Source organism: Girardinichthys multiradiatus, chromosome 6 (genome assembly GCF_021462225.1).
Source record: "Girardinichthys multiradiatus isolate DD_20200921_A chromosome 6, DD_fGirMul_XY1, whole genome shotgun sequence".
Classification (NCBI taxonomy): Eukaryota; Metazoa; Chordata; class Actinopteri; order Cyprinodontiformes; family Goodeidae; genus Girardinichthys; species Girardinichthys multiradiatus.
Window position 1 is genome coordinate 7601062 of NC_061799.1, and position 25636 is coordinate 7626697.

General features: G+C 41.2%; 1 protein-coding gene across 2 annotated transcripts in view; it reads right to left on the minus strand.

Moving 5' to 3' along the window:
• Positions 1–25636, minus strand: part of LOC124870106 (TSC22 domain family protein 2-like) — a 31746-nt gene continuing 6110 nt past the window's right edge. Inside the window, exons 2-4 of one of the 2 annotated variants that reach the window (XM_047368603.1) lie at positions 13647–13721; positions 2952–3003; positions 1–1846 (exon numbers count right to left, since the gene is read on the minus strand). In XM_047368603.1, coding sequence (XP_047224559.1) covers positions 1529–1846; positions 2952–3003; positions 13647–13721 — 445 coding nt within the window. In that variant the 3' untranslated portion in view covers positions 1–1528. The remainder of the gene's footprint in view (positions 1847–2951; positions 3004–13646; positions 13722–25636) is intronic. The other variant, XM_047368604.1, reaches the window with a different exon arrangement.

Genomic DNA, 25636 nt, shown 5'->3' on the forward strand with positions numbered 1-25636 from the left:
TTGGAATCGAAATATTGCTTTTATTTAAATACAATAAAATTTGCAAAGTAACAAAACTATTGGCATATGAAATTCAAACACCATTTAAATGAACAAAACATGGCTCACTTCATTTTTCTGGGACTAGTGTCAGCAACACTAGGTTTTATTTTCAGCTTGCTGCTCGGCAACATACACCCCCCCCCCCCGACCCATTTACAATGTTCAGACTATCTTACATTAAGAGTGCTGAATAAAAATGAGGTAAGAAAGTGGTTTGAAGGTTACGGATCATGCAGAACATGCTGAACAGCAACGATACTATTTTGTGTAGGAGGAAATAAAAAGAAAAGAATTGTGTGCATTTCAGAGAAAATCATTTTACACAGCTTTTTATCTTTGGTTGACGTACGTTGAAGTATGTTGGATGATTTCACAGCTTCTCCCCTCCCCTCTCCCCATTGGCCCCCCTGCCCTCAGGAAAACCAGTGGAGATAAATCTGAAAGTAAACAGGGGGCATGGTAATACTCTTAAATTCAGTTTAAGATGAAATAACTGGCTTCTCTTAAACTGCCCCCTCTGCTGGCTTATATTAACATCTGATGTCAACTAATACTTTATACTATACAAAAATGTACATTCATTCGAGCTCAAGCTAAGAATTGGCAATTGCAGCGTAATATCTGAGTTAGTGTTAAACATTTGTCAGATTTGTATTTCTTTTCTTTGCCTACATTTTATTTGTCTTCACAGAGGGCAGCCTGGAAGTGTGGCTGAGCTGTTTAAACACTAAAAAACAGAAGAAACGAGTCAAGGGGCTACTGTTTAACAGGTTTCATGAAATTGTTCATTTGTGGAAATAGCAGCCCTGTAATAAATAAAACACTATTAACAGTAAAACTCAAAAGGGACTGATGCAAGAGTTGGACTTGATACAAGGTAACGGCAGCAGTGTGGCGCTCCGGAAAAAAAAAACCAAAACCAAAAGATTCCCAGTTCTCGGATCCCGATATGAAGCCTCCACGCAAAAATAACCCCATCTACCCCCACTCTGTCTCATTTAAAAAAATAAACACTTTTTCTACTTCCTGTCTGTTTCTTTCATACAGTGAACCCCTCTGCTTTCTGTACCCCCACTTTGAGCAAGTTTCAGGTCAGGCTGGGAGGTTTGGATCGGTTCTGATCAGAGATCACATGTTCAGAGCCAGAAGTGAACCAGCGTTGGAGCAAGCTGAATGATGACAAGCTACCCTATCCTGCCTGAAATCTCCCCTCTGTCCCACTTCTTGTAAGCCCCTCAGTCACTCTTGATTGCATTAACACTGGAAAGGCCCACAGTACAGACACACACATACATTCCAAAACCTGTACACAGTCTCGATTGCTTGCTAACACACACACTCACACACACAAGCACTGTACTTTGTGGCCAAGCTGGTGGCTAAGACAGTGTTTTTCTTTTTAATTTCACATATACTAATTAGATTAAGTTGTACAAGAAGATTCTCTTCTTTAGTTCTGCCCTGTTCAAAGCAGGGCAGATGATCTTCAAGCGGAGGTGACGTTGGGCTGCGGTTGTTGGCTAGCATCAAGTTGAGTCTGGGGTTGAGGCTGGGGCGGTGGCTGGAGCTGCTGGGGTACAGGCTGAAGCTGCTGGAGGGTGGAGGTGGAGGAGGACCCAGGGGTGGCTGCGGTGGCGCCTGTCTGAGCTGTTAACTGAGACAGCTGCTCGCTGTTGGCCAGAGATTTTAGCACAGCGTTTTCCCTCTCCAGCACAGAGTTCCTCTCAAACAGCTCCTTGATCTGCTCCTTTAAGACCTCCACTTCTTCACGCACAGCATACATCAGATGGCTTTTCACCAGGTCCTGAAGAACACATGAAATGTGCTGCTGGGTCAACAGTGTTCAAGCTGTGTAAGCAATCGCTGGCTCCTATGAACAACCTAAGAACTTAACATCTGTCATCTGTCTTTTTAAAAGCTAATTCATTTCAGTAATTTAATAGAAACAATATGATTCATTGCTCACACACCGATATATTCCAAGCATCTTACAGCTAAAAAAATTTTTTTTTAAATTAGGGTTCTTCAAAAATTTCAGTACAACATTAAGTTAATTTAAAACAAATAGTTTTTTGTCAGGTGTGTCCTAAGTGCACACTGGGGGCCATTTGCGGCCCTTTCAACAATTTGTTGGGGCCCCTAATTGCAGAAACCTTATTTTTTGTTTTTACTATTTAGGGTGAGACTTTTTACTCAAATTGAGATCTTTTTGAAATGAAAGTATTTGTCTTTTATTAAGCACATTTGACTTTCATAGTATGTAGGGAGAGAGAGAGAGAGAGAGTTGCGGAGCACAGACTAATTCTTTTTTTATTTTGGCTACAACAGAAAACATCTGGGAAATGATCCTTTCGACTAACAAGGCAAAGGTCCAACTTGTGGAGAAAAAGACACACACAAAGTGCAACCCAGAGCTTTGACAGGTTGGGGAAGATGCAGAGTCAACGATGCACACAAGGTGAAGGTCGCAATTAAGGCAACCTGGGCTTCCTGAACCCCTCAGCAGAACCACAGGCTGATGTCCTTCATGCCCCACTGCACTGATGCAGTAATTCATGCAACAGGAGGCCCTACCAGGTATTGAGTGCGTTGGCTGTACAACACATGGACATACTTTCAGTAGGCCCCTGTTTCTTTGTTACAGTCCTTGTTTTATTTGATCTGATTTAATATTTTAGTTTCTTGCAAACTGAATTGTGGATTTTGTTAGCAGTAAGCCATAATCATCACAATAAAAATAAGGGCTTGAACATTTTTCATTTTGTGTTTAATAAATCTAAATAGGTAGCAACATTAACTTTTTGCAATAAATTAATGAAACTTTTTATTTTGATCAATTAACTGAGAAGCACATGGATGCTATTTTAATTAGAAGACAAAATCACTGAATAGGTAAACTGATGACTTACCATTGCCTGTTCAATTTTATTATCAATGGCAACAATGTTGGTTCCAGAGGCACTGAAAGAAAAAGAATGAAAGAATTAGATCAGTTTTAGTTTCCCTGTTGGGCCATTTATCCACCCTTTTCCTGCTCCAACACTTAATAACACTAGAAAAAAAACGCCCAACAGAGGAAATTAAACTAGACACTAGATGGCATCAGTCACTGCAGATTTAAGGAAAATAACCTGCCATAACTATAGAGGGTAAACGTTGCTTTTTCAACACATCAATGTAAATATTTCACAAGAAAATCAGGAACACCACACTGATATTCCAGCCTTTGGCATTTCCTGGCTCCTAGAGGCAGCACTGAACATATAAAGGAAACTTGAACAAACATGAACAAGATGGAGAAGACAAACTCGGTTGTAATGGTAGATGGGTTTTTAGGAGATCATTTAATATCTCTGGCAATATTTCAAAATGATGATATAACCCGCAGACGGTACCGGCTCAAGTTCCAGAGCCTTTTAACAGCGTTCATACTCCCTGAACTTATTCACAGGTTGCCACGTTACAGCCCCAAACACGGGCCACTTATTGGGACGTGATATGATAGACCAACACGTAGTAATGCATCATTCTGAGGAGGAGGATTTTCTAAATGTTTTCTACCTGAAAAGTGTGGCAGCATTTGTATTCAGCCCCCTCTACTCAAATAAACCTAAATAAAACCCAGTAAAAGCAGCAGCAGCATTAAAAAGTCAATTAAGCACAAACAGCATCATGGAGACCAAGGAACACTGCAGACAGGTCAAGGAGAAAGATGTGGAACAAGAACAACAATACCCCAAGCTCTAAACATCTCACATCTTCATATTGACAACCATGCATCATCTCCCTTCCACTTCACAATTATAGACTGTTTGTGTTGGTCTGTCACGTAACGTTTAGATAAAACACACTGAAATTTGTGGCTGTGATGTGGCAAAATGTGACCAAGTTCAAGAAATATGACTACTTTTGCAAGGCACTGGATATGAGCAAAAGTAAGAGCAAACCTATTTTCTCCACTAGAGGGCGACATTAACCTTCCTGCCTAGCTGTATCTGTCAATGAATATGCTTGAACTGTAGCAGGAGTCATTTAAACATCAGTAAATGGTTTTTGAAAAAAAGAAAATCAGAAGACATTTTCAAACACACTTTTTTTAAGACCTGAAGCTTAATCCCACCATGTGGTGAGAAGTTGCCTTGAAGAACAGCTCCCCCCCTTGGGGAAGAGATGTTCTGTTCTTGCACAGTCTGGCTGCTGTTCGCAAGAAGGGCAGAAGCTCTCATTTGATTGTTTTCAGTGGGATGTAGTGGGGAGGAATGTTTCTCATACCTCCGCTGCTATGAAGCCCTGTCGCTCACAGCGCCCGGCTTCACGAAGCTGTTCCTCAGACACAACCATTCCCAGTCCCAGTTACACGCCACAGCCTTTCACTGCTCCGATGCACAAACATGCTCTACCAGAGATCTACTCTGTGACACACACCCATCACTGAGAGACATAAATTACACTTGAACGGTCCTAATATTCTTTACCCTCACAGACCACATTAATCATTAATGATCAACATTTATTTCGTTTACTCAAACATTCCTGTGATTTTGGTTGGACAACGTCAAAAAGCCTAGTTATGTCTTCACTCTAAAATCCTTCACAGATTACTCAAACTGCAACAGATCCCATCCCACAACTCTCAATGACCTCACTTCTACAGCAATAAAGGGAATGAAGCCTTATTCTCTGGAGGTTTTCCTGCAGCAGGTTTCAGAGGTGGAGCAGAACTCCTGTAATCACATCAGGGACTAAAAGACGAGGAAAATCCGAAACACTTGTGTGTACCGTTAGTGGGACACGTGCCAGGGAAGGATCTGTAACTATGGCGACTGAAACATCAATAACACAACAACTGTTCCTATGAAGTCACAGATCTTCAGTGATTGGAGCCAAGGCTTTCAGGATGAACTGTGGCTCTGCGGCCTGGAACCACAGTGGGGGAGATTCTTGTCAAAATCATGGAGGTTTAGGCTGATACTCACGACTTTAGCTGCAAAAGTAATGGTTACACTGATGCAAACAGAAAAACAAATCTAATCAATACCATATTAGGACACCATCTGGACATCTACGTAGAACTTCCAAGAACAACTGGCGCAGGTGAGAAGGAGGAGGGACGAGTGGTTGTGGAGCAACTTGTTTTAGCTATCTGTGCCGAGTGTAAGCACTGCAGTGTGTAAAGCTGAGCCTCTGGGGCTGGGATGGGATGAAACAGAATGCTAATGAATGTTTCAGCTTACTCTGATTGTGCAACAGATACTTCTGTAAACCTCTACATCAACATGGCTGACAGTTACAAGCTCTGCATACAGTTTCCCATCCAGCTTGGCTGTAAGACAGGAATGTCAATAAAAGTCAATTAGAGATAGCAAAGTATAGAAAGGGAGCAGCGAGGGTTGAGATCTCATCGGGCCATCAAATAGTTCTCATTTCTGACAGATCTGCTGGCATGTTGAAGAGCAGCAGGTTTTCCTCTGCAGCAGTCCCAACAGAGCCGGTTTTGGCCAGCTTCCCACATGATAAGTGCAGAGATCAACAAGCTGCTCCTGACGTTACAGCATTGCATAAGTTCACCTGGTCATCGCCAATAGATGCAGTGCCTTGCAAATATTGACACCCCTTCAACTTCTTCCTCTCATATTGTTGATTCAAAACCAAAAACGTCGATATATTTTACTGGGATTTATGTGACAGATCAACACCAGTAGTGGCTATTTGAAGGGTTAGGGTTACAGCAGGAGACACAGATCAACTCCATTTACTAGTCAAGAGACTTCTGGTTTGGATTTTATCTAGAGGTATCAGAAGGAGCCTAAAACATGCCAGCCACACCTTTCAGAATTCCTTGAGAGAAATGTGAAAACAACGGAACATGTTCCCTCCACTCCACAGTTCTCACCTACTTTGTGTTGGATTATCGCGTAAAATCCTCCAGAAGACATTTAGCTTAGTGAAAAAGTTCAAAAGATGTGAGAACTTTGAGAGCTGCTTTCCCCTCCTCTATCGTAAAAGACTAAATTCATCTGTTTAGGAGTGTAGGACCCGTCTTCTACTTCTTATTTTAGCTGACAGACAACTTCCACCAGTCATGTTGAACGAGTCTTTTCACAAGCACGCACTATGAGTCAACAGACAACACAAAGAGGAAGTGCAAAACTTCCAACTAAGCAGGCCTCAAAGCATTATTTGGGTGTTAATGTCATGCAGATGCATACAGGTGTGAACTAACGAGGGTCAGATCAGAGTGAGAGCTTCATCTCACCAAATGAAAGTGAGCTGGTGGGATTGTGGTGAAAAGCCAAGACTGAAAAAATAGGAAGTAGTTTAAAGACTGTTCTGTAGCTCAGTTTATAAAGTATTCACTGAAACCATTTCTGCCCATTGTTATAGTTACTTTTACATTATAGTAAACTTGTCATTTAAAAAGGACAAGCTCAGCCTCGATGGTCGTCTGCTTTCTTGTCTAAGATGAGATAATCTTAGGGAAAGATTAAATGTTTCAGATGTGAGTCTGGAAAGTTCTGACATATTACTACAGAGGTGCTTATTTGACTTAACTCTGCCCATTCCTGCGTGTCCCATATTAACCCACAGAAGAGCTGGGTGTACTGGACAGAGCTTACAGTCTTTGACTACCTTCCTTTGGCCCTTGGCTTCTGCTGTGGTTTAGTTTCCCTGAAGACAATTCAGCTCTTCTATTTGCCCCAAAGCATTTCAGTAGATCATCCATTGATATTGATTGAATGGATCGAACTCTAAGCCACAGCAGCACTGTGGACACACTGACGAATGAAAAAAAAAGAGCAGCCCAGTTACTAGGAAGAGTTAGTTTTATTCTTTCTCTTGTCAGAGTATTACACTGTTCAATGACTGTCGGGAAAACCTACTGAATAGCTTGACCATCCCCTTTAAAGCGGCAGTAACTGTAAGTAGTCATCATCTGTTTGGACGTTATGACTTTGTCATCTTTCTAGATGAATTCTGCATGCCAGCAATTCATTAGACCGGTTGGATAAGCTCCCGCTGCCCTTGGTGCTAAATCCTGATCCAGATTCTAGAGACCAAGATGCTAAGGCTCACAGAGAGTGGCGAGGTTATCATTATAATGGAAAAGAACTGGAAGATGGGTTAATTGCAACGGATATTGTTAAAGTATTCAGAAATATCGTAACTGCATGTCTTTCTGACATGGTGCAGCATATCTTTAAACTGATCTCAAGCATTGGATCAAGACATTTCTAAATGATTGCTATCAGAGTCGCTGGCCACACAGAACTCCCCATCACTGATGTTAGCGGCCTGTCTTGTTTTCACATCCGCTGTAGCACAGCTGCTGTTCAAAGTTGTGATGGAACATATTAACATGTCTGTAACACAGAAGTCATTTTAAAAAGGAACAACTAGCAGACGAGAGGCTTCTTTAAGTATCTCGAGCATTAGGGAGAAAATTCACACATTATTTTTGACCCTCTTATTAAACAAGACAGCAAAGTTGAACTTTAATACCAACATGCATTTTTTTCTATATAATGTGCAACTGGTGTGTTATTTTTTTTCTTGCAAGCATTAAATTAAGAACTGCACTAGACAGCCATCTTGAATTGATCCATTTCTGTGTCAAGAAGGATGTTTTTTTTATTGGTCTTATGTAATATTCTAAAATCTAAAATGTTGTGTTTTCATTAGGCTGTAAGCAGAAAATCCTCAACCCAGCACTAGAAAGTTTGCTAGAAAGTCTAAATGTATACATTAATCATGGCATTACACATAAGCAAAATGATGCTAAAGACTTTTACCATACAAATTTTGAATAACTTAATTCTTTGAATAACTTGTACTTCTAAAAACGTGGGCTCTGGCGTGTGCTGAGTCAACTCGGATGGCCACAATAACCAGGAGACGGAGACATGGAAAGGACAAACCACCTACCATTCGTGCTTTGCTTTATTGCGGGGGAGCTGAGAGATAATAAAGGGGTTTCACTCGGAAAGAAAGCCAAGCCCAAATAAGAATCTTCACGTTCAAAAACAAGCCCAGAAATCGCAACCCGTGACTCACGAGATTTGAAAGCAACTTTATAGAAATACAAGCCCAAAGTTGCCTTTAATAAGCAGACTTGGCAACACTGTTAATGAGCTAAGTTACAGAAAAAAAAGGAACATTTAACAATATTCTAATTTATTGAATGGGTCTGTACTATAACTAGAAATAGCTGAGGTCACCAGTTTAGCAACCAATGGTGGGAACCTAACAGCTCTATGAAAACAAGACTTACAGGTGGTTGTTTTTTGTCTACAGTTGGTTAAAAAGCTAAAACCAGGGTGCTCTATAATAAATATTCCCAGGTCCACATCGACACTTAACCTCAGGTCGCCTACTGATCTGGGTCTCTGTGTATGAATGTGAGTGTGTTTGTAAGTGCAAGTGGCTCTAGTCTGAAGCACTCTGAGAGGCCATGTGACTTGAAACATGCTGTATAAATTCAGTCCATTTACTTTAATATAAGCATTGTATTCTTCACACCATTCGGTTTTTAAATTCTCCAGAAAGTATCGAGTTGTTTTATAGTTCAATCAGTTAAAATTGTTAGCAGCCAGTCAGAGCTTGAGAAAAGCAGCGATCTGAAATCTGCCACTAAATCTCTGATCGCCGTTTTAGTCGCCAATAGAAGTTAAAAAGCTGACCATGTAGCTAGATTCTAATGGACAGCGAGCATCAGCAGAAAAAGCTACAGAAGAGAATAAACATGTTGAAACTTGTTCTGCTGGAAAGGTAAAATCTGTGTCTTTTTTTAGGATTTCACACTCAACCCATTCCATGACTTCATCGTGTGTCGTTGGAAACGGATCCCAAACAAACCTGAGCAAAACTGGACAATTATGGGTCAACACCACTAAGGGTCAACACTGTGCTTTACCAAACACACCATTAGTTATCCCAGCTTCCATGGAAACGCAAGCACTCGGGTGAAAGGCGTCTCCACAACAGCAGCATTCAGCGAATCAGAGGTGCAGCTTAACGCTTGTAACGAGGCTGTTAGGTCATCTCAGCATGCTGCTACCTTCTCCTGAGAGCGGAGATCGGGCTGGCTGCTTGGGTTCAGATAACACACACACACACACAGTTCCGATCCGCTTTCACGAAAACTAAAGGCATTAAAGCAGGAAACTGAGCGATTATTTTTTCTGAGTGAACAGTTCCTCCACGGCTGCTGCTGGTGTGTCAGCTGTGTATTCCTCTTAAAGCACTTTCATTTCCTGTCACTGTTGTTTGGTAAAGCACAGTGTTGACCCTTAGTGGTGTTGACCCATAATTGTCCAGTTTTGCTCAGGTTTGTTTGGGATCCGTTTCCAACGACACCAGCTTGGTCAAACTGCCTTTGGTTCCCCGTTGCTGCCTGGGTAAGGAGAGCCGTTTTGTGGCGTCTGCTTTGACCACCAACCTTGCAGTCTGTCTGTCAAACCTCCACTGTATGAAACTTCGCCATCAGTTTGGAGATGGTATATAGGCTCACTCCAAATAATGTATTCTTCTGTATTCAGATCATTATGACTGATTTTTAATGCCACCTACTTACCAGGTATGGGTATTTTTAAAAAATGCATGAAATTGAAGAGATGTATTTAATAAAAATAAAAAAAGTTCATTTGGTATTGGCTTAATGATTTAACTGTTTCTGCTTTGTTCGCCCTTAGATGTTATATGATGAGAAATCTTAGTTTCAAAGGCCCAGATATAAAAAAAAAAAAAGTGCATTAAATCTTAAAACAGTCAATTTGAGCAGAACTTGCTGAGAAAAGGCAGATTTATAATATTCTGCTATGAATCCCTGTTTTACACTTGGATTCCATACCTGGTATCACTGAAGGTACGGATATCCAGCTTAAACTGGGGACTGGAGAGAGGAAGAACTCCCACATCTCCAGTGTGGAGAGCACTGGAAATGTTCCAAGCACAAGGAAAAAAGTGCTGCAGGTGTCCTTGATTGAGGTAGATTTATAGCCCCCAAAAAATTTAAGGCATCAAAGCGTATGCCTTAACCTTTATCTGAACTGCACTAAACTCAAAAAATGACGTGATATAAATATTTTTGTTGCTTTGTCAGACCACACAAAGGAGCTTTTAATGTGTTTAATGAACATGTAACTAATCAGATCTGTTTATGAACTGCAGCTCCACGTTCGAGCCCGTCAAGAGACAACTGGCTAATTTCAACCCTTGGCTGGCTGACTGATGCGTGACAAGTCAACAGATGTGCAATCACATATTGACCAATCAGTCTGACTCTTTTTCCTTTTTCTTCTTTCATAAACCTTTTGACTAAAGATCAGATATTTTTCACATCATGATGCGGATCCAACTAGAACCTCACAGAGAGGGTTCTACTGTTTTCTATCACAGCCAGGCCATTTAACTTCGCCTGTAGCACAGGTGAAGGTCCCTCATCATGACCCTGATGATGCTCATTAGTGAACCTCCACCTCATGTCTTGCTGGGTAACTTGAAAATTTGGGCATGAAAGAACATAAACATTAATTTTCATCAAATTATTCCACTCGCTTGAACAACTTTTACTAAAAGCTTAGGAACCTGGAGTTATAAACATGTCAACACCTGCAGGCAGTAAATTTAAAGGTCTTCAGGAATCATAGCCTGAGCACAGAGGTATCACAGTAAAACATCTGCTTCCGGGAGATTCATTTTGGGTGTACTGCATGCTGAGAGGGTACAAAAACAAATGTGAATGAAAACAGGTCAGAGCAAACATCGAATAAGCAAACTTACCGATAGACTGATACCCTTTGCATATATTTATGATCTCTTCCTAATACAATGGTTTTAACAGTCTCTATAATTAGCTCTCTCTGGTTGTATTTGCAGAGCAATGAAGACAGCAGATCCATGCAGATCCAATAGTATCATGAAGAACAAGGTTCACAGCAGCCATGTTAGAAAAGTGGGGAGATTTTTAAAGCAGGATTAGGATATAAAACAATCGTCCAAGCCTAGAGCATCTTTGAGTTCTGTTCAAATTATCATCTGAAAATGGTAAGACGACGTCACCGCTACAAGCCTATATATTACGCCCACCGAAACCAACAGACCAGGCAATGAGAGCATTATTCAGAGAAAACATGCCGAAAACATTCCAATGATGGAAAAAAACTCCAGTCAGAACTACATTGGAAGCATGTTCATGTGTTAAAATGGCCCTTTCAAAGTCCTAACCTAAATCCAACTGAGAATCTGTGCCAAGACTTAACTTTGCTCTCCACCTAATCTGACAGAGTTTAAACTACTGTTAAGTGAAATGGGCAAAAACTACAGGGTTCTGACTCAGGGAGGTGGATGGCTGTATATACACTGCTCAAAAAAATAAAGGGAACACTTAAACAACACAATATAACTCCAAGTAAATCAAACTTCTGTGAAATCAAACTGTCCACTTAGGAAGCAACACTGATTGACAATCAGTTTCACATGTTGTTGTTCAAATGGAAAAGACAACAGGGGGAAATCTTTGGTGATTAGCAAGACACTCAATAAAGGAGTGGTTCTGCAGGTGGGGACCACAGACCACTTCTCAGTACCTATGCTTTCTGGCTGATGTTTTGGTCACTTTTGAATGTTGGTGGTGCTTTCACACTCGTGGTAGCATGAGACGGACTCTACAAGCCACACAAGTGGCTCAGGTAGTGCAGCTCATCCAGGATGACACATCAATGTGAGCTGTGGCAAGAAGGTTTGCTGTGTCTGTCAGCTTAGTGTCCAGAGTCTGGAGGCGCTACCAGGAGACAGGCCAGTACATCAGGAGACGTGGAGGAGGCTGTAGGAGGGCAACAACCCAGCAGCAGGACCACTACCTCCGTCTTTGTGCAAGGAGGAACTGGAGGAGCACTACCAGAGCCCTGCAAAATGACCTCCAGCAGGCCACAAATGTGCATGTGTCTGCATAAACGGTTAGAAACCGACTCCATGAGGATGGTATGAGGGCCCGACGTCCACAAATGGGGGTTGTGGTCACAGCCCAACACTGTGCAGGACGCTTGGCATTTGCCAGAGAACACCAGGATTGGCAGATTCACCACTGGTGCCCTGTGCTCTTCTCAGATGAAAGCAGGTTCACACTGAGCACATGTGACAGACGTGACAGAGTCTGGAGACACCGTGGAGAACGATCTGCTGCCTGCAACATCCTTCAGCATGACTGGTTTGGCAGTGGGTCAGTAATGGTGCGGGGTGCCATTTCTTTCCATGTGCTCGCCAGAGGTAGCCTGACTGCCATTAAGTACCGAGATGAGATCCTCAGACCCCTTGTGAGACCATATGCTGGTGCGGTTGGCCCTGGGTTCCTCCTAATGCAGGACAATGCTAGACCTCATGTGGCTGGAGTGTGTCAGCAGTTCCTGCAAGATGAAGACATTGAAGCTATGGACTGGCCCGCCCGTTACCCAGACCTGAATCCGATTGAGCACATCTGGGACATCATGTCTCGCTCCATCCACCAACGTCACGTTGCACCACAGAATGTCCAGGAGTTGGTGGATGCTTTAGTCCAGGTCTGGGAGGAGATCCCTCAGGAGACCATCCTCCGTCTCACCAGGAGCATGTCCAGGTGTTGTAGGGAGGTCATACAGGCACATGGAGGCCACACACAATACTGAGCCTCATTTTGACTTGTTTTAAGGACATTACATCAAAGTTGGATCAGCCTGTAGTGTGTTTTTCCTCTTTAATTTTGTGTGTGACTCCAAATCCAGGCCTCCATTGGTTAATAAATTTGATTTCTATTGACGATTTGTCTAATTTTGTTGTCTACACATTCAACTTTGTACAGAACAAAGTATTCAATAAGAATATTTCATTCATTCAGATCTAGGATGTGTTATTTGAGTGTTCCCTTTATTTTTTTGAGCATTATATAAACATACCTCACTTTCAGCTTTTTATTTGTACAAGTATGCATTTGTCTTTACCTTCACAATTATGTGCTATGACATGTACACGTGTTTCAAGTAGAATTGCAATTAAATACATTCAACTTTGTGGTTGTATTGTGACAAAATGTATTGACATTTCAAGGGGCTTGACTTTTTTTCGCCAGGATCGATAAGGATCTCCTATTATTGCTCTTGTCAAAACATGAAAAGTGCCTCCAGCTGTTTAAGGGATGAATAGAAAGAAGAGAAATTCACCCATAAAGGACTGGCTGAACTGGTTTACAATCCCGTCTGACCATTTGTGCTCTTTGTCTCATTGGACGCAATGTACTTTTGTTCATCTTTGAAACTCAAGATCCGAGCAATTATCCTGGTACACAGGTCTGTAGAAATGTTAGAAAAGCTGGTGAAAGCAACCCCTCATAATTTCCCTGTGACAAAGGTGTTACATGATATCACAGCAAGCACTGAAGAATGACTGCAGGGAGTTAGAGAGAGAGACAGATCTTATGGAGAAGGCTACTGGCCAATGCTGCACTCACTGCCAAGCTTTGTTTCCAAACTCAACCCATGCACGTGTCAAAAGCAAAGCTCACTGCTGCTGAACACTGCAGGCGCTTTGTTACACTTTGGCAGGCCTGCCCGGTCCAATCCAGCACAGTACTGTACCTATCACTGTGAGCCTTTGAGTCTCTTAATCTGCTGCCAGACTGGAAGGCCTGGTAGAAAGCCATGGAGGGGTTCCTGTGTCAACCACATCCCAGGAAGAGAGAAGAGAAAAAGTGAAGAGATAAAACAGTGTAAACAGACTGAATTGGTTTTGGCAATGCTTTTACCAACTTTAAATCCCATTAGAAGACTCAGAGGTTGCTGGTAACAATGTAATGTTTTCAGTGATACTTTAAGGACGCGCAGAAATGCAAAGCTAAGTGGAGTGGAGCAGGAATGGATGTTGAAAGGTAGAGGCAGCTATTTAAACTTTATGGGCCTCCTTCCTCCAGCCAGTTAACTGGAGTTACAAACGCTGTGCTACTTAAAAAAGGGTATATCTAAAGTGTAATCACATGTAAAAGTTTTACCCTGCAGCATTTCCGGAGCATTAGTCTGAGGGTTTCATCGTATAAAAGTGCATGTGACGATGGCGACACAAGGCTGGCTTCAAATGCTTGAGCTAGAAACATTTCGGTATGAAAAATATTTGCACAATCAGATACAGTGCCCTGCAAAAGTATTCACCCCATTTTTATGCCTCACATCCTGGAATTAAAATGGATGGTTTGAGGGTTTACAGCACTTCAATTACAGAACAATCCTACAATTCTGAAAACATTATTTTTTGTGACGCAAACAACTAATAGGACAACATAACAAAACTTCAGCATGCATGACTGTTCACCCCTCTAAAGTCAGTACTTTGTAGAGCCACCTTATGCAGCAGTTACAGCTGCAAGTGCCTTTGCATTAGTCTCTATGAGATTGACATGTCTTGTCACTGGTATTTTCACCCATTTCTCCAGGAAAAGCTGCTCCAGCTCCTTCATGCTGGATGGTTTTCACCTGTTAACTGTGATCTTTAAGTCTAACCACAGATTCTCAATTGGATTTAGGTCTGGACCTAAGTAGGCCTTTCCAACACATTTAAAGGTTTCCCCTTAAACCTCTCGAATGTTGCTATAGACCTTTGCCAGCCCCCAATCAAAAGGCAGACTGGCACAAGTTTTAATCAAGAATATCTCTGTATTTAGCACCATCCATCTTTCCCTGGACTAGGACCCGTTTCTCAGTACCTGCTGCTGAAAAACATCCCCACAGTATGATGATGCCACCACCATGTTTCAGAAGTGGGATGGTGTTCTGTTATCCTTCGTGGCAGAAAAGTTCAATTTTAGTTTCATTTGACCAGATTACCTTCCTCCATACATTTGGGGAGTTGACTACGTGTCTATTGGCTAACTCAAAACATGTTTTTTTATTTTAATACTAATCAATGGCTTTTATCTACCACTCTTCCATGAAGCTAGGCTCTACGGAGTGTACAGCTTATTGTGGTCCTATGGACACATACTCCAGTCTCTGCTGTGGAACTCTGCAACTCCTCCAAGGTTACCTTTGGTCTCTCCGCCTCTCTGAATAGTGCCCTCCTTGCCCAGGCTGTGAGTTTTGGTGGGTGCCCCTCTCTTGGCAGGTCTGTTGTGCCTTCCATTTGAAGAGGATGGATCTGACAGTGCTCCAGGAGAACATCAAATATTTTGCTATTTCTTATAACCCCACCCTGACTTATACTTCTCAGCAACTTTGTCCCTGACCTGTTTGGAGAGCTCCTTGGTCTTCATGGTGTGATGCCTCTTGCTTAGTGCTGTTGCAGCCTCTGGGAAAGATGAGTTTATACTGACAGATCATGTGACACTTAGATTGCACACAGGTGGACTTCGTTTCACTAATTATGTGACTTTTGAAAGTAACTGGTTCCACTAGAACCTCTCAGGGGCTTCATAGCAAAGGGGGTGACATATATACACATGCAAATGACAATTTTTTTTTTTGTTTGTTCTTTTTTATATATATTTTTCTCATTTCACTTCACCAACTTAGCAACTATTTGGTGCAGATCCATCAGACAAAACACGATTTAAAAACATTTAAATTACCAATTTAAATGTATCAAAATAGGTAAAAAGCCACGGGTGTGAATACATTTGCAAGGCACTGTATTCTGTACTTCTTAAACTAGACAAAAGGCCTTTCAAAAATGTAATCAGATGTGAAAAAACTGACTATTATGTACAAGTCAGTATTTTTATAACTAAACAAACAAGTATCAATTCTTCTAATCCGATTTACCTTTTAACCAGAGATGAACCAATAGATTGGCTGGTGTCAATGATTAAACCCAATTAATTATCGTAATAAAACATCCTTTCACAAACTCAGGCTACAGATTTGAGTAACTCAGCAGTGAGCGAAAAATTGCATTTTCTATTTCAATAGTAAAATCCAAAGATTCACTTTCAAAACATTTTATTTTATAACTCCTTGCTTTATATTTTGTTAAACATTCAATGCTTATTCAAACTAATAGTATTATGGCTTATGAAAGTTAACTGGAATGACAGCGGTAGCCAGCTGTGCTGAAAATGTTCCTTGGATCCAAGACATGAGGAGGTCATTAAAAATTACAAGGAATAAAAAGGTAAAAGAAAACATGGAGGATTTATTGAAAGCCTTGTTCTCTCTAACACTGTAAGAAGAGATATCTTGAAAGAAAGAGATTGCATATGTGAAGAGTTGGTATAAAGGAGGTCAGGAAAAAAGTTGCTGAGTACCTCTGGAGGTCCTCAAGCGAAACAAGTCTGAACCTGAGGCAGCTAAATCAGGGTTACAGGCAGACCTCCACATTCACAGCATGTCGCTGTATCAACTTTGTAATAAGGCAAGCTGTGCTAATTTATAGTCATTTGGTGTTTGCACTTTTTTCATTTTGTATCACCAGTGGCCTTTATTTTGTAAGCTGACCGACAGGAAATGGGGTGGATAGAGAGGGGCAGCCAAAGGTCAACGGGCCGGGACTGGAACCCGTGACAGCTGCATCAAGGACTGTATTGTCCTTATATGGGGCGCACGCTTTACCCCTGTACCTCTGCCACGCCCTGGTTTTACCTCTGCCACGCCATGGTTTGTGCAGATTTAACATCTGGCATCTTTACCTGCTTTTTCTTGTTTGATCCACACGCCTTACTCAGGCTCCGCCTCCTTAGCAGAACGAGTCTTCCTCCACTTGCTAGAGTTTATGCTCTGTCAAGAGGAACAACCCCCTAAATTAAATAATTGGGAGAGCCATCTTTCTAAAATAAAACCATTGCATTATTAAAAGTGTTCCAGTTTTATTGATGCAATGCGTTAAACCCAATAATCTAAATTTAATCCCCCAAACTTTAACTGGTTAATCATATTATCCCTACTCTGCACCAGAGGAAAAATGACTTGGACAAAAACCACACCAAAGGCATGCTGTGGAAAATTAAGATAAATTATTTTGAAACATGACAAAGCAGAAGGAACTATTACCCAGCTCCACCTGGTGGAGATCGTAAAACGATCTTACCATAGGTGGTAAACCAGAAGACTAGAGCTATAGATGCTAAACCTTACGCCTGACAAAGAGAAGGCGAAGCTTATTACTCACTCCAATGTAACATTTACCACAAAGGACCTACGACCATCTGGAGTTGCTGAGAATCAGGGATTTTGTGCTATAAAGCGCTCTTTGCATATAAAATCTCAACTCTAAGATATTTCACTGCAACTGTGATGACCACACACTACGACGAGACCAAAACTAAGGATCACAAGCAGGCAAGACAGCCGTTATGTGTGATGTATGGACTGGTATCACCATGGAATCTTATGTTACCATAACTGTGAATTTCCGATTTGTGGCGGCTAATGTGTTCTGTACTGCAGATGAGAGCAGTGAAGAAGAGCCATAGGGGAAGAAATAGGAATGAGCTGTATAAGAATGTTACATCAATGATCGATTTAGCCTCGCATCGTAGGCTATTTAACCGTAATCGAATCATGAAGAGGCCTAACAGTGAGCACACCACACCTAGGTGCAAACCGCCTGTGCAAACAACAACACTCTTCGGTGAGGAAGTTGTTCCTTATAGAAGAAGACTCAAAGTTGGCAGTTTCCATCAGCAAAGCACTTAAAAAGGAAGACAGAGGAAACACCAGTTCTGTTTCTAACTCTATGTTCTAAAACTATGTTTGAATCAAGATACTAATATAAACAGGGAAGACATATCGTATAAAATGTGAATAATTCTTTAAAAGAATTGTATAAAATCAGTATTGGCAGGTCAACATTTTACAAAAAAACAGACATCAGAAATCGGCCACAATTCTCAGATCGGTGCAATCCTACATTTAACATTACTTTCAGTTACAGGAACACTGTGTCCCATGCCAAGGTTTGGGTGTTGGGGTTGGGGTTGGGGAAGGAAATCCTCCTCCTGCCCTGTTGACCCCCACTCATTTTACATACACACACTGCCTGGTTGTCTTTTACAAAACTAACCAGTTCTCTCCCACCTCCACACACACAAACACACACACAGGGGAATGAAGAGTTGATCTACAGCATGTGTGTGAATATTACAGCAGCCAAGGCCCATTCCTAGAAACCTCTGGCACAAACTGCCTTTGTCACATTACCTCATGACTAAACACTCTCGTTCTCTCCTACGGCTCTGCTTAAAATCACTTTATGGGCATTGGAACAAAAACTACACACATCCACACATGTGGCGGGTGTACACCTCCAGAGAGAAACCCCTTCCTTACTTCCATCAGCTGAAACTTGGAGACCTCTGTATGTCTATCGGCCTAAATCAACTAAATCAGATGACCCAAAGTCCTCTACATGAACGAGGCAAGAACCCAAGTCATCGTTCCCTGTTTTGAAGCAAGCGCTCGCCTCTCAATGGTTCTCTTTGTAAGTTTGAAACACAACATGTCAATATCATTTATAAAAGCTCCCTTGTATACCACTGTGTTCAACAGTGCCAAATGTGAAATCCAAAAACCCCTAATATGAGCAATGATAAGCATGGAAGGACGAAAACACATACTGGCAGATATTTACAACACAAAGAACCCTTTTTCCCCTTTGGTTTAGACCTCATGGCTTAAAGCAAATAAGACTAATCTGGAGGATCAATGATCTGAAAAAAAAAGTCCAAAAGCAACTAAGACTTGGCAAAAAACCAAAATAACTTTTTGGCACATGTTTGAAGTTGATGTCATCTGACCAGGACATGATACTTTTTTTCACCCTTCTCTTTTCCGCAACACACTGGTTCTCTTAATTGCCCTGCTAAGTCACTAATAACATAAAACCTAAGAGCAGCCGGGGGCCAGTGCTGTAAATGAGGAGCTTGCAGGGGGCAGAAGAGCAACCATCAAGTACAAATAGTTCGAGGTGAGAAAAGAGAACATTCTCAAATGTTTTCTGAGGCTTTTCATCAACGAAGTGAAACATTAGAACTGATGGTGCTGGTCAGAAATGTAGTGTTCTTTATCCAGGAATGTCTGACAATACAAGACAGCTTCCATGAATTTCAAAACCGGTAACTGGGAGAACATGTTTGAAAAGGTTGAAATTATACATACATCCCAACGAATATTTCATTAATGTCGCTGAGGAAGTTGGCATGATTCTGTCTGGATTTGCGACCAGTCTAATCAGAACTAGAAGGTATTTAAATCGTCTCCTGTCACAGACTCAGTTTTCAAGCATAGTCCATATATTTTCTATCGGTATCAAGCTGAATATTAGCCTGTTTTGTTTTTGTTTTTCTTACCAAACCAGGGTTGTTACGTCAATAATCAATTTAGAATCGCATCGTAGCCTTCTCCATTGTAATCCTATCCTACAGAAGATTCCCACCACCGATTCAACGTTGCTTGACTGAGTGACCCGCAAATGACCAGAACTGGCCGATATTCAGCCTGATCCATATATATATGGAACAACGTTTCTAAAAAGGTGTGCTCTGCTGCTCAGTTTACTGCGCAGTAACAAAAAGACTGAACTTACTGATATTACAGCTCGACACCAACGTGGAATGTTCTTTAGAAACAACACTCTTCATAACTATGATTACTCTAATTCATCTGTTAAGATGAATTTTGTTTTTGTTCAAAAGTTGTTTTTTTTTTAATTTGCATCCCACATCGCCAAACATGATGAGACTGAACTGGAAACTTAAGCCAAAAATCTGACACCAGAGACTGAAACTCTAAAATAACTGGGATTCCTCAGGTGAATGTACTTTTTTATGAATCGGTCTTGTTAAAATCTAATTCATTTAGACATTATCTACACACTTCAATGTAATTAAAATGAGATTATGTCAAATTAATTTGGCCTTCAGCATAAAGTCTGCACATTAACCATGCAGGAATCTATTCATTCAAATGTATGAGGAAAAACAGGGAAACAGACCAACAACCTGTCTAACCTCAGGGAGCATTAAGCAGCTATCCTGGCTGCAACGTCAGCCCCTAACCGATCTCTGCCACCTTCATTCAATATGCTGCTGCAGCTGGTAATTGGGAGCAGAAGCTGGGGAAATAATAAAAAAAGAAAATCACGCAGCATCTAAAATTCTTGATCTGTACTGATTTTTACAGCCGACCTGGTCAATGATGTCGATGAATCGCGGCAGCCCTGTTGGAATATGCTGATTTTCAGCTTGACTGGACATAATTAGCTCGTTGTAAAATCAAAGATCAGATTGTGTTCTGATCAGTAAACACGCAGTATCTAAGTGCTAACAGTTCTTGATGTCGTTATTGTGGAAAATGATTTTAAATTAGTAATTTTCACTATCATTGAGGTGCTTAGAATAAGGCCAGGGGTAGAACAAAACCAAAAGCCATTTAAAAAGGGAAATCTCTTCTACTGATGTTTGCTGGCTGCTACAATAGTAAACTAGACTACAAAGATTGTGATCCTTTTGCAACTTAGCAGTTTTGTAGCTGTGTGGTGTTAGTCATTAATGCTCGACTTTCTCATGAAAGAAGAAGACTCATCTGTCATATGATGTCAGCTTGTACCCAACCTGGGGCATTTTGTCCAAATGTCAAAGTGTGTTGATCTGGCCCAACTTCAGCAGGTAACAGGAAAGCTGATCGCATTACAGAAAAGTTGCTCAGTTTATCCTTTGGACTTGTTGGCAATGTTGGTGATCAGAGTTAAGGTAAGGGTTTGCATTCACAATAGGAAATACCCACAGGGAAAGCTCTTTACAGTAACAAATACAAACCACGCTAACCTCTAACAGAGGATGATGATAAGCTGGGTATCTAACTCCAGTCCTATCGGGGTCATGCATGTTTTACATGTACCCCTGATCAAATGGCCTAATCGCCCCCTTAGCATGTTGTCAAGTTCTTCAAAGGTCTGGTAATAAACCATTCACTTGGGCAAAATATGCAGGACAGTTTTTCTTCAGGACACACATTGGACAACACTGCTAAAGAAAGTGTAAAAAGTTGGGTCCAAATACTATTTGTCTTTGTGTTAAACACGTAAAACCATGTTCTACAGCGACTGCTCTGTCATGTACACATTTGGACATTGCCTCTGCTCCCGATAGATTCATGACCGCTCAAAGCAGAATAACTAGAATAAAATATCTCTACACTGTTGCTTAGAGCTATTCAAGGGAAATCTAAACTGGGTTAAAAACAGATCAGAAATCAGCCATGGCTCTCTGATCAAAGCATCTCTCCTGATAAAGCAAACAGACATGTGCCTGACATCTGTCCCATTTCATATGATTTAAAAATTGGTTATTTTAAATCCAAAGAAAATTGGAATTTAAGCAAGTATTATATTCTAACAACTGATTTAAAGCAGTGGAAAGTAATTCTCAATCGTTTGAGTGTCTTTAGTTCACAATCAAGACCCACTTAGCTGAGAAACTAACTTATCTATACCACACAACAGCACACCCCACTTAAACCTTGACCTGAGTGGGTGATGTTCTTCTGCTTGTCAGAACGCTCTACGGGGGCCTCTGCACAGGGCATGTAGGTGATGACTGAAGTGGACAAAACAGATGTACAAGCTAGCAGGATTGGTCAGACCAGAACAACACCTTTGTCTTGTTGGAAAGGGCTCAGAGGCTGAGAGGCAGCAGGATCCACAGAGCATGTCAAATTCAGTTTGCTTACACACACAAGCCAGAAGTTCTGACTTGGACCTCTGTGAGGTGGTCCAGATAAAATGTGCCCACCAAATGTCATATGATATGAGCAGGAAGCCTCAGTGTGGAAGCAGGGAGTAAGCTGAGGAATATCAAGCAAACAGAAGTTGGAGAGCCATGTGAGGGATGCAGGCTGAAAACAGGATTTAGCAGAAAAGAGTAGAGGTCACTAAGGGAAAAACCCAGTTGTACATGGTGTCCCAGTGTCACTGCAACACACACACAGACCAGGAATAAGCTCTGAAAGGCTGTAGTGGTTATGTCAGAGTCCCTAACTGCCAAGACATGAGCACTGGTACAGCTAACCCGTCCCTCCCTAAAGACACCCCCACTCCCACCTATTGCCTCACACTTATCCTCTCTGTTTACAGTGGCAACTATACCTCAGACCTAACTTTCCTTAGAAGTATGATCTTACATAGGCTCCCTTCATGTGGTGACACTAAGCCATACCTCCTCTGCTCGAGCTTAGTTAGACTCAGGCTAGCATTACCAAAAACAGTCCCTGTGTGTATCCCCTAGAGAGTGTAGATCACCTTAACTTTGAGATTTCCAACAGGCTTCCAGCATTTCTAGAGTTAAAAAAGGGCAAAGCTGAACTCTGCACATCCAGCCAGAGCTGCACTGGAATGGTATACATGAAAAGCATATCCACGTGTTAGAATAACGCAGTCAAAGTTTAGACCTTACTCTAACTGAGAATCTGTGGCAAGTTGAACATTTACAGATGTTCCTCATCCAGTCTAACTGACCTATGGCTACTTCAGTTTCTATATGTGCAACGCAGTACTTAAGAATCAGAGGAGCTGAGTACAAATGCACACCGCACTTTTCAGAAAATATCTTCAAAACCCGTTTATACTTTTATTTCACTTCTCGACTATTTGTTGGGCTCTCATATTAAACCCCAATAAAATATGCTGGACTTTGTGGTTGGCACTTGATAAAAAGAAAACATTTTCAAAGGGTATGAAATTTTATTGCAAGGTACTACATGCCAAAGGAATCGGTTATAACTGATATGAATCGGCTGTAGCCTGAGTTCAGAAACAACTGACCTATTTCTCATAAATCACACAAACCTTGTTTTTAAACACATTTTTGTTCATCTCTTTAGAATAGAAATAAATATGTACATTTACAGCCATTATATGTTATTATGATTAATTAGAAATGACACTATTAGTAGCCATTAAAGTCATTTGAGGGTAAAAAAATGTCCCACTGATTCCCACTGAGACCTCAATCTTTAATCTCACAGTTTTTACAAAATATAATGATGCATTTTGAGATGTTAGCATTAATTTGACAATGGTGTAATTCATCATTTGTACTGTTCACCACTATAATCAGCCATTTGAACTGAAATAAATCTTTTTTTAATGCCGGATGAGCGGCTGTAAAGTAAATGCTCAAAGGCTTGTTGCAGAAATAAAGCCAAAACACTGTTTAAAGAGGACACGCTTGGTTTCACTCTGCAGCTTCCTCTACCTATTATGAGCATAACACAGCTGCTGCTGCAAAAGACTGTCGTTCAGCAGGTCATCTGTACAGGAACACATTGTCATGCCTTATTTGACAATCAATCGGTGGAGTTGTTGGTTCAAAGGTCAGATGCTGCACCAGTGAATGGCAGAAGAGAAATGAAGGTCTACTACCACCAGCAACTCAGATTGATCAGTATCACCAAACCTAACCTTCAAAATGTTACCCAAAGACTGAACTGAGAGGGACAACACATCACAGCAAGACAACAAGTAAAGTTGGCTGACACACCCCTCTGTTAGGTCTCTTATCAGGAGAATTGGGGCACAGTGGAAAGACCACTGCTGCAAGTATGATAGGGGCTAGCTGTCATAAGAGCCCCCTCCTCTTATCACCATGGAAGACCTCTTACAAGCAAAACGTGTACGTACATGCACAATAAAAGTAAAACAGGCGATCCAAACACATACTGCATGAGGCAGCATGGTCTCAGAACCTGAAAGTCTGCAGCAGCCCATGGCAGAGTAATTATCTGGCACTGAAGATTATAAGAATATTAAAAATCCTGTTTATCCAAAAGTGTTCAAAGTCCTGGTCTGTTTTGGAGCTTTCAAACTGTGGGACACACCTCCCTGCTACAGAGTGAGCATCCTACAGAATAACAGGCAGCCATCATCATATTAAATGTGATAAAATATGCTGCTGCTGCTGTAAGTTGTACTACTGTACCGTAACCCGGATATCATCAGGGTCAACATCTGTAACACGCAGCCTGTAGAGGAATGAGGCCCTGACTGCTGCAATATGCATGAAAAACCTGGTTCTTCTCTAAATAACAACAAAGACATAACACGTATACATGAGGCTTCTAACAGGTTATTTTCTCCAGCTACCATGACCAGAAACACAGGTATGGACTGCAGAGAGTCGTCAAACTCAAGAACCTAATCTTCCTCAGATAGCTGGGTAGAAACAGGAAGTAGAAACCAGCTCTATGACATTTCAGTATAAAAAAAAATTTAAACAAATTTACACAGGGAAAATACACAACAGGCTGGTTTATGGCTCTGGTTTGAGTCACTGGTATGAAGGTATGTCAAGGGTTAAAAAGTTGGTTAAATTTCTCATCATACAGTTTCTGCAGTTTAAAGTCATTCCAATGAGACGCCAGAGAAAGTAGCAGTGATCAGAGTGTTCTGGTTCTATAGAGCAACTCAACACTGCCCTTCCTTCACCTATTGCTGCACACTGCCTGTCAGCCGACGGGAAATAAAAAAGGAGTCACACTTTCCCCTCACAAGACAGATCTAAGTGGCTGTTTGTAAATATTTCCATACAGCCATACTGTGGAAGTAAAGCAACACCATCCATCACTCTTAAAGCAAGGCCATTTAAAACCTACAGTTGGGAAGCTGCAGGTGACATAAACCTTAAGCAGCTTGGCTACCTCAGCAGATAGCCCAACTAATGAACCAGCTAATGTCGGCTTGTTGGGCTCTACAACGGAGATGCGCCAATCTGGCTTTTCCCGGTTGAGGCAGATTTAAAGCTTTCTTTAAAAGGTTAGACCTGCAGGTTTTTCCCCAAAGAACTTTAAGAGATAAAATCAGATGATGTGCTGCAGGTTTCCTGACGAAAGGTAGTGATGTTTGATTCCAACAGAAAACAAAGGTATTAGAAGATAATCCCAGTTCATGCATCAAAGCATATTTCCATAAGCTTCATCTGAATTTTATTAGACTCAAAACAGAATGCATCAAAGTCCATGTTGTTGGCTGATGTGTTTTATAGTAGTCCTGGAACTATTTCATTGAGATGAATTCATTACAGAACAAAATAAGTAATAAAAAATATGTATGCATTAAACCGCACTGTGGAGTTGAAACATAAAGGCTGACTGAGGTTGTATGCCTCAGACTGAATAAAAGCTGTCTGAGTGCAATTGAATGCAGCACAGAATGATCGCTGCCCTCCCATCATGTTAGCGAGCAACCAATGAGAGCAGAGGGCTGCGTGGACAGGTAGGGTATTTTGTCAGAGCACTGAATGACAGGAGGGTAAATTAAGCTGAGCATTGCTTTTGAGAGAAAACCTCACAAATAAAAAACATTAAATCTAAGGCCAGGTAATGTCTGTGGAGGAATGAAACATCCTGAGGAGGTGAGGGAAAAAACAGCTGAATATGCATCTGTGTCGCTATGCCAACATGCATTTAATCTAGAAAGTTTCTCCGTTTTTTACCTTCTTGGTCATTTATGCAGCATTCACACTGAAGGGTGAAATGTTGAGAAAAATACATCACATGTAGTGGAAAAATGAAAACCTCATTTCCACTAAAATGCAGTGACTGTAAAAAGTGAGAGAGAAGTTGAACACTTCTGAATATAGAACTGCACGGCA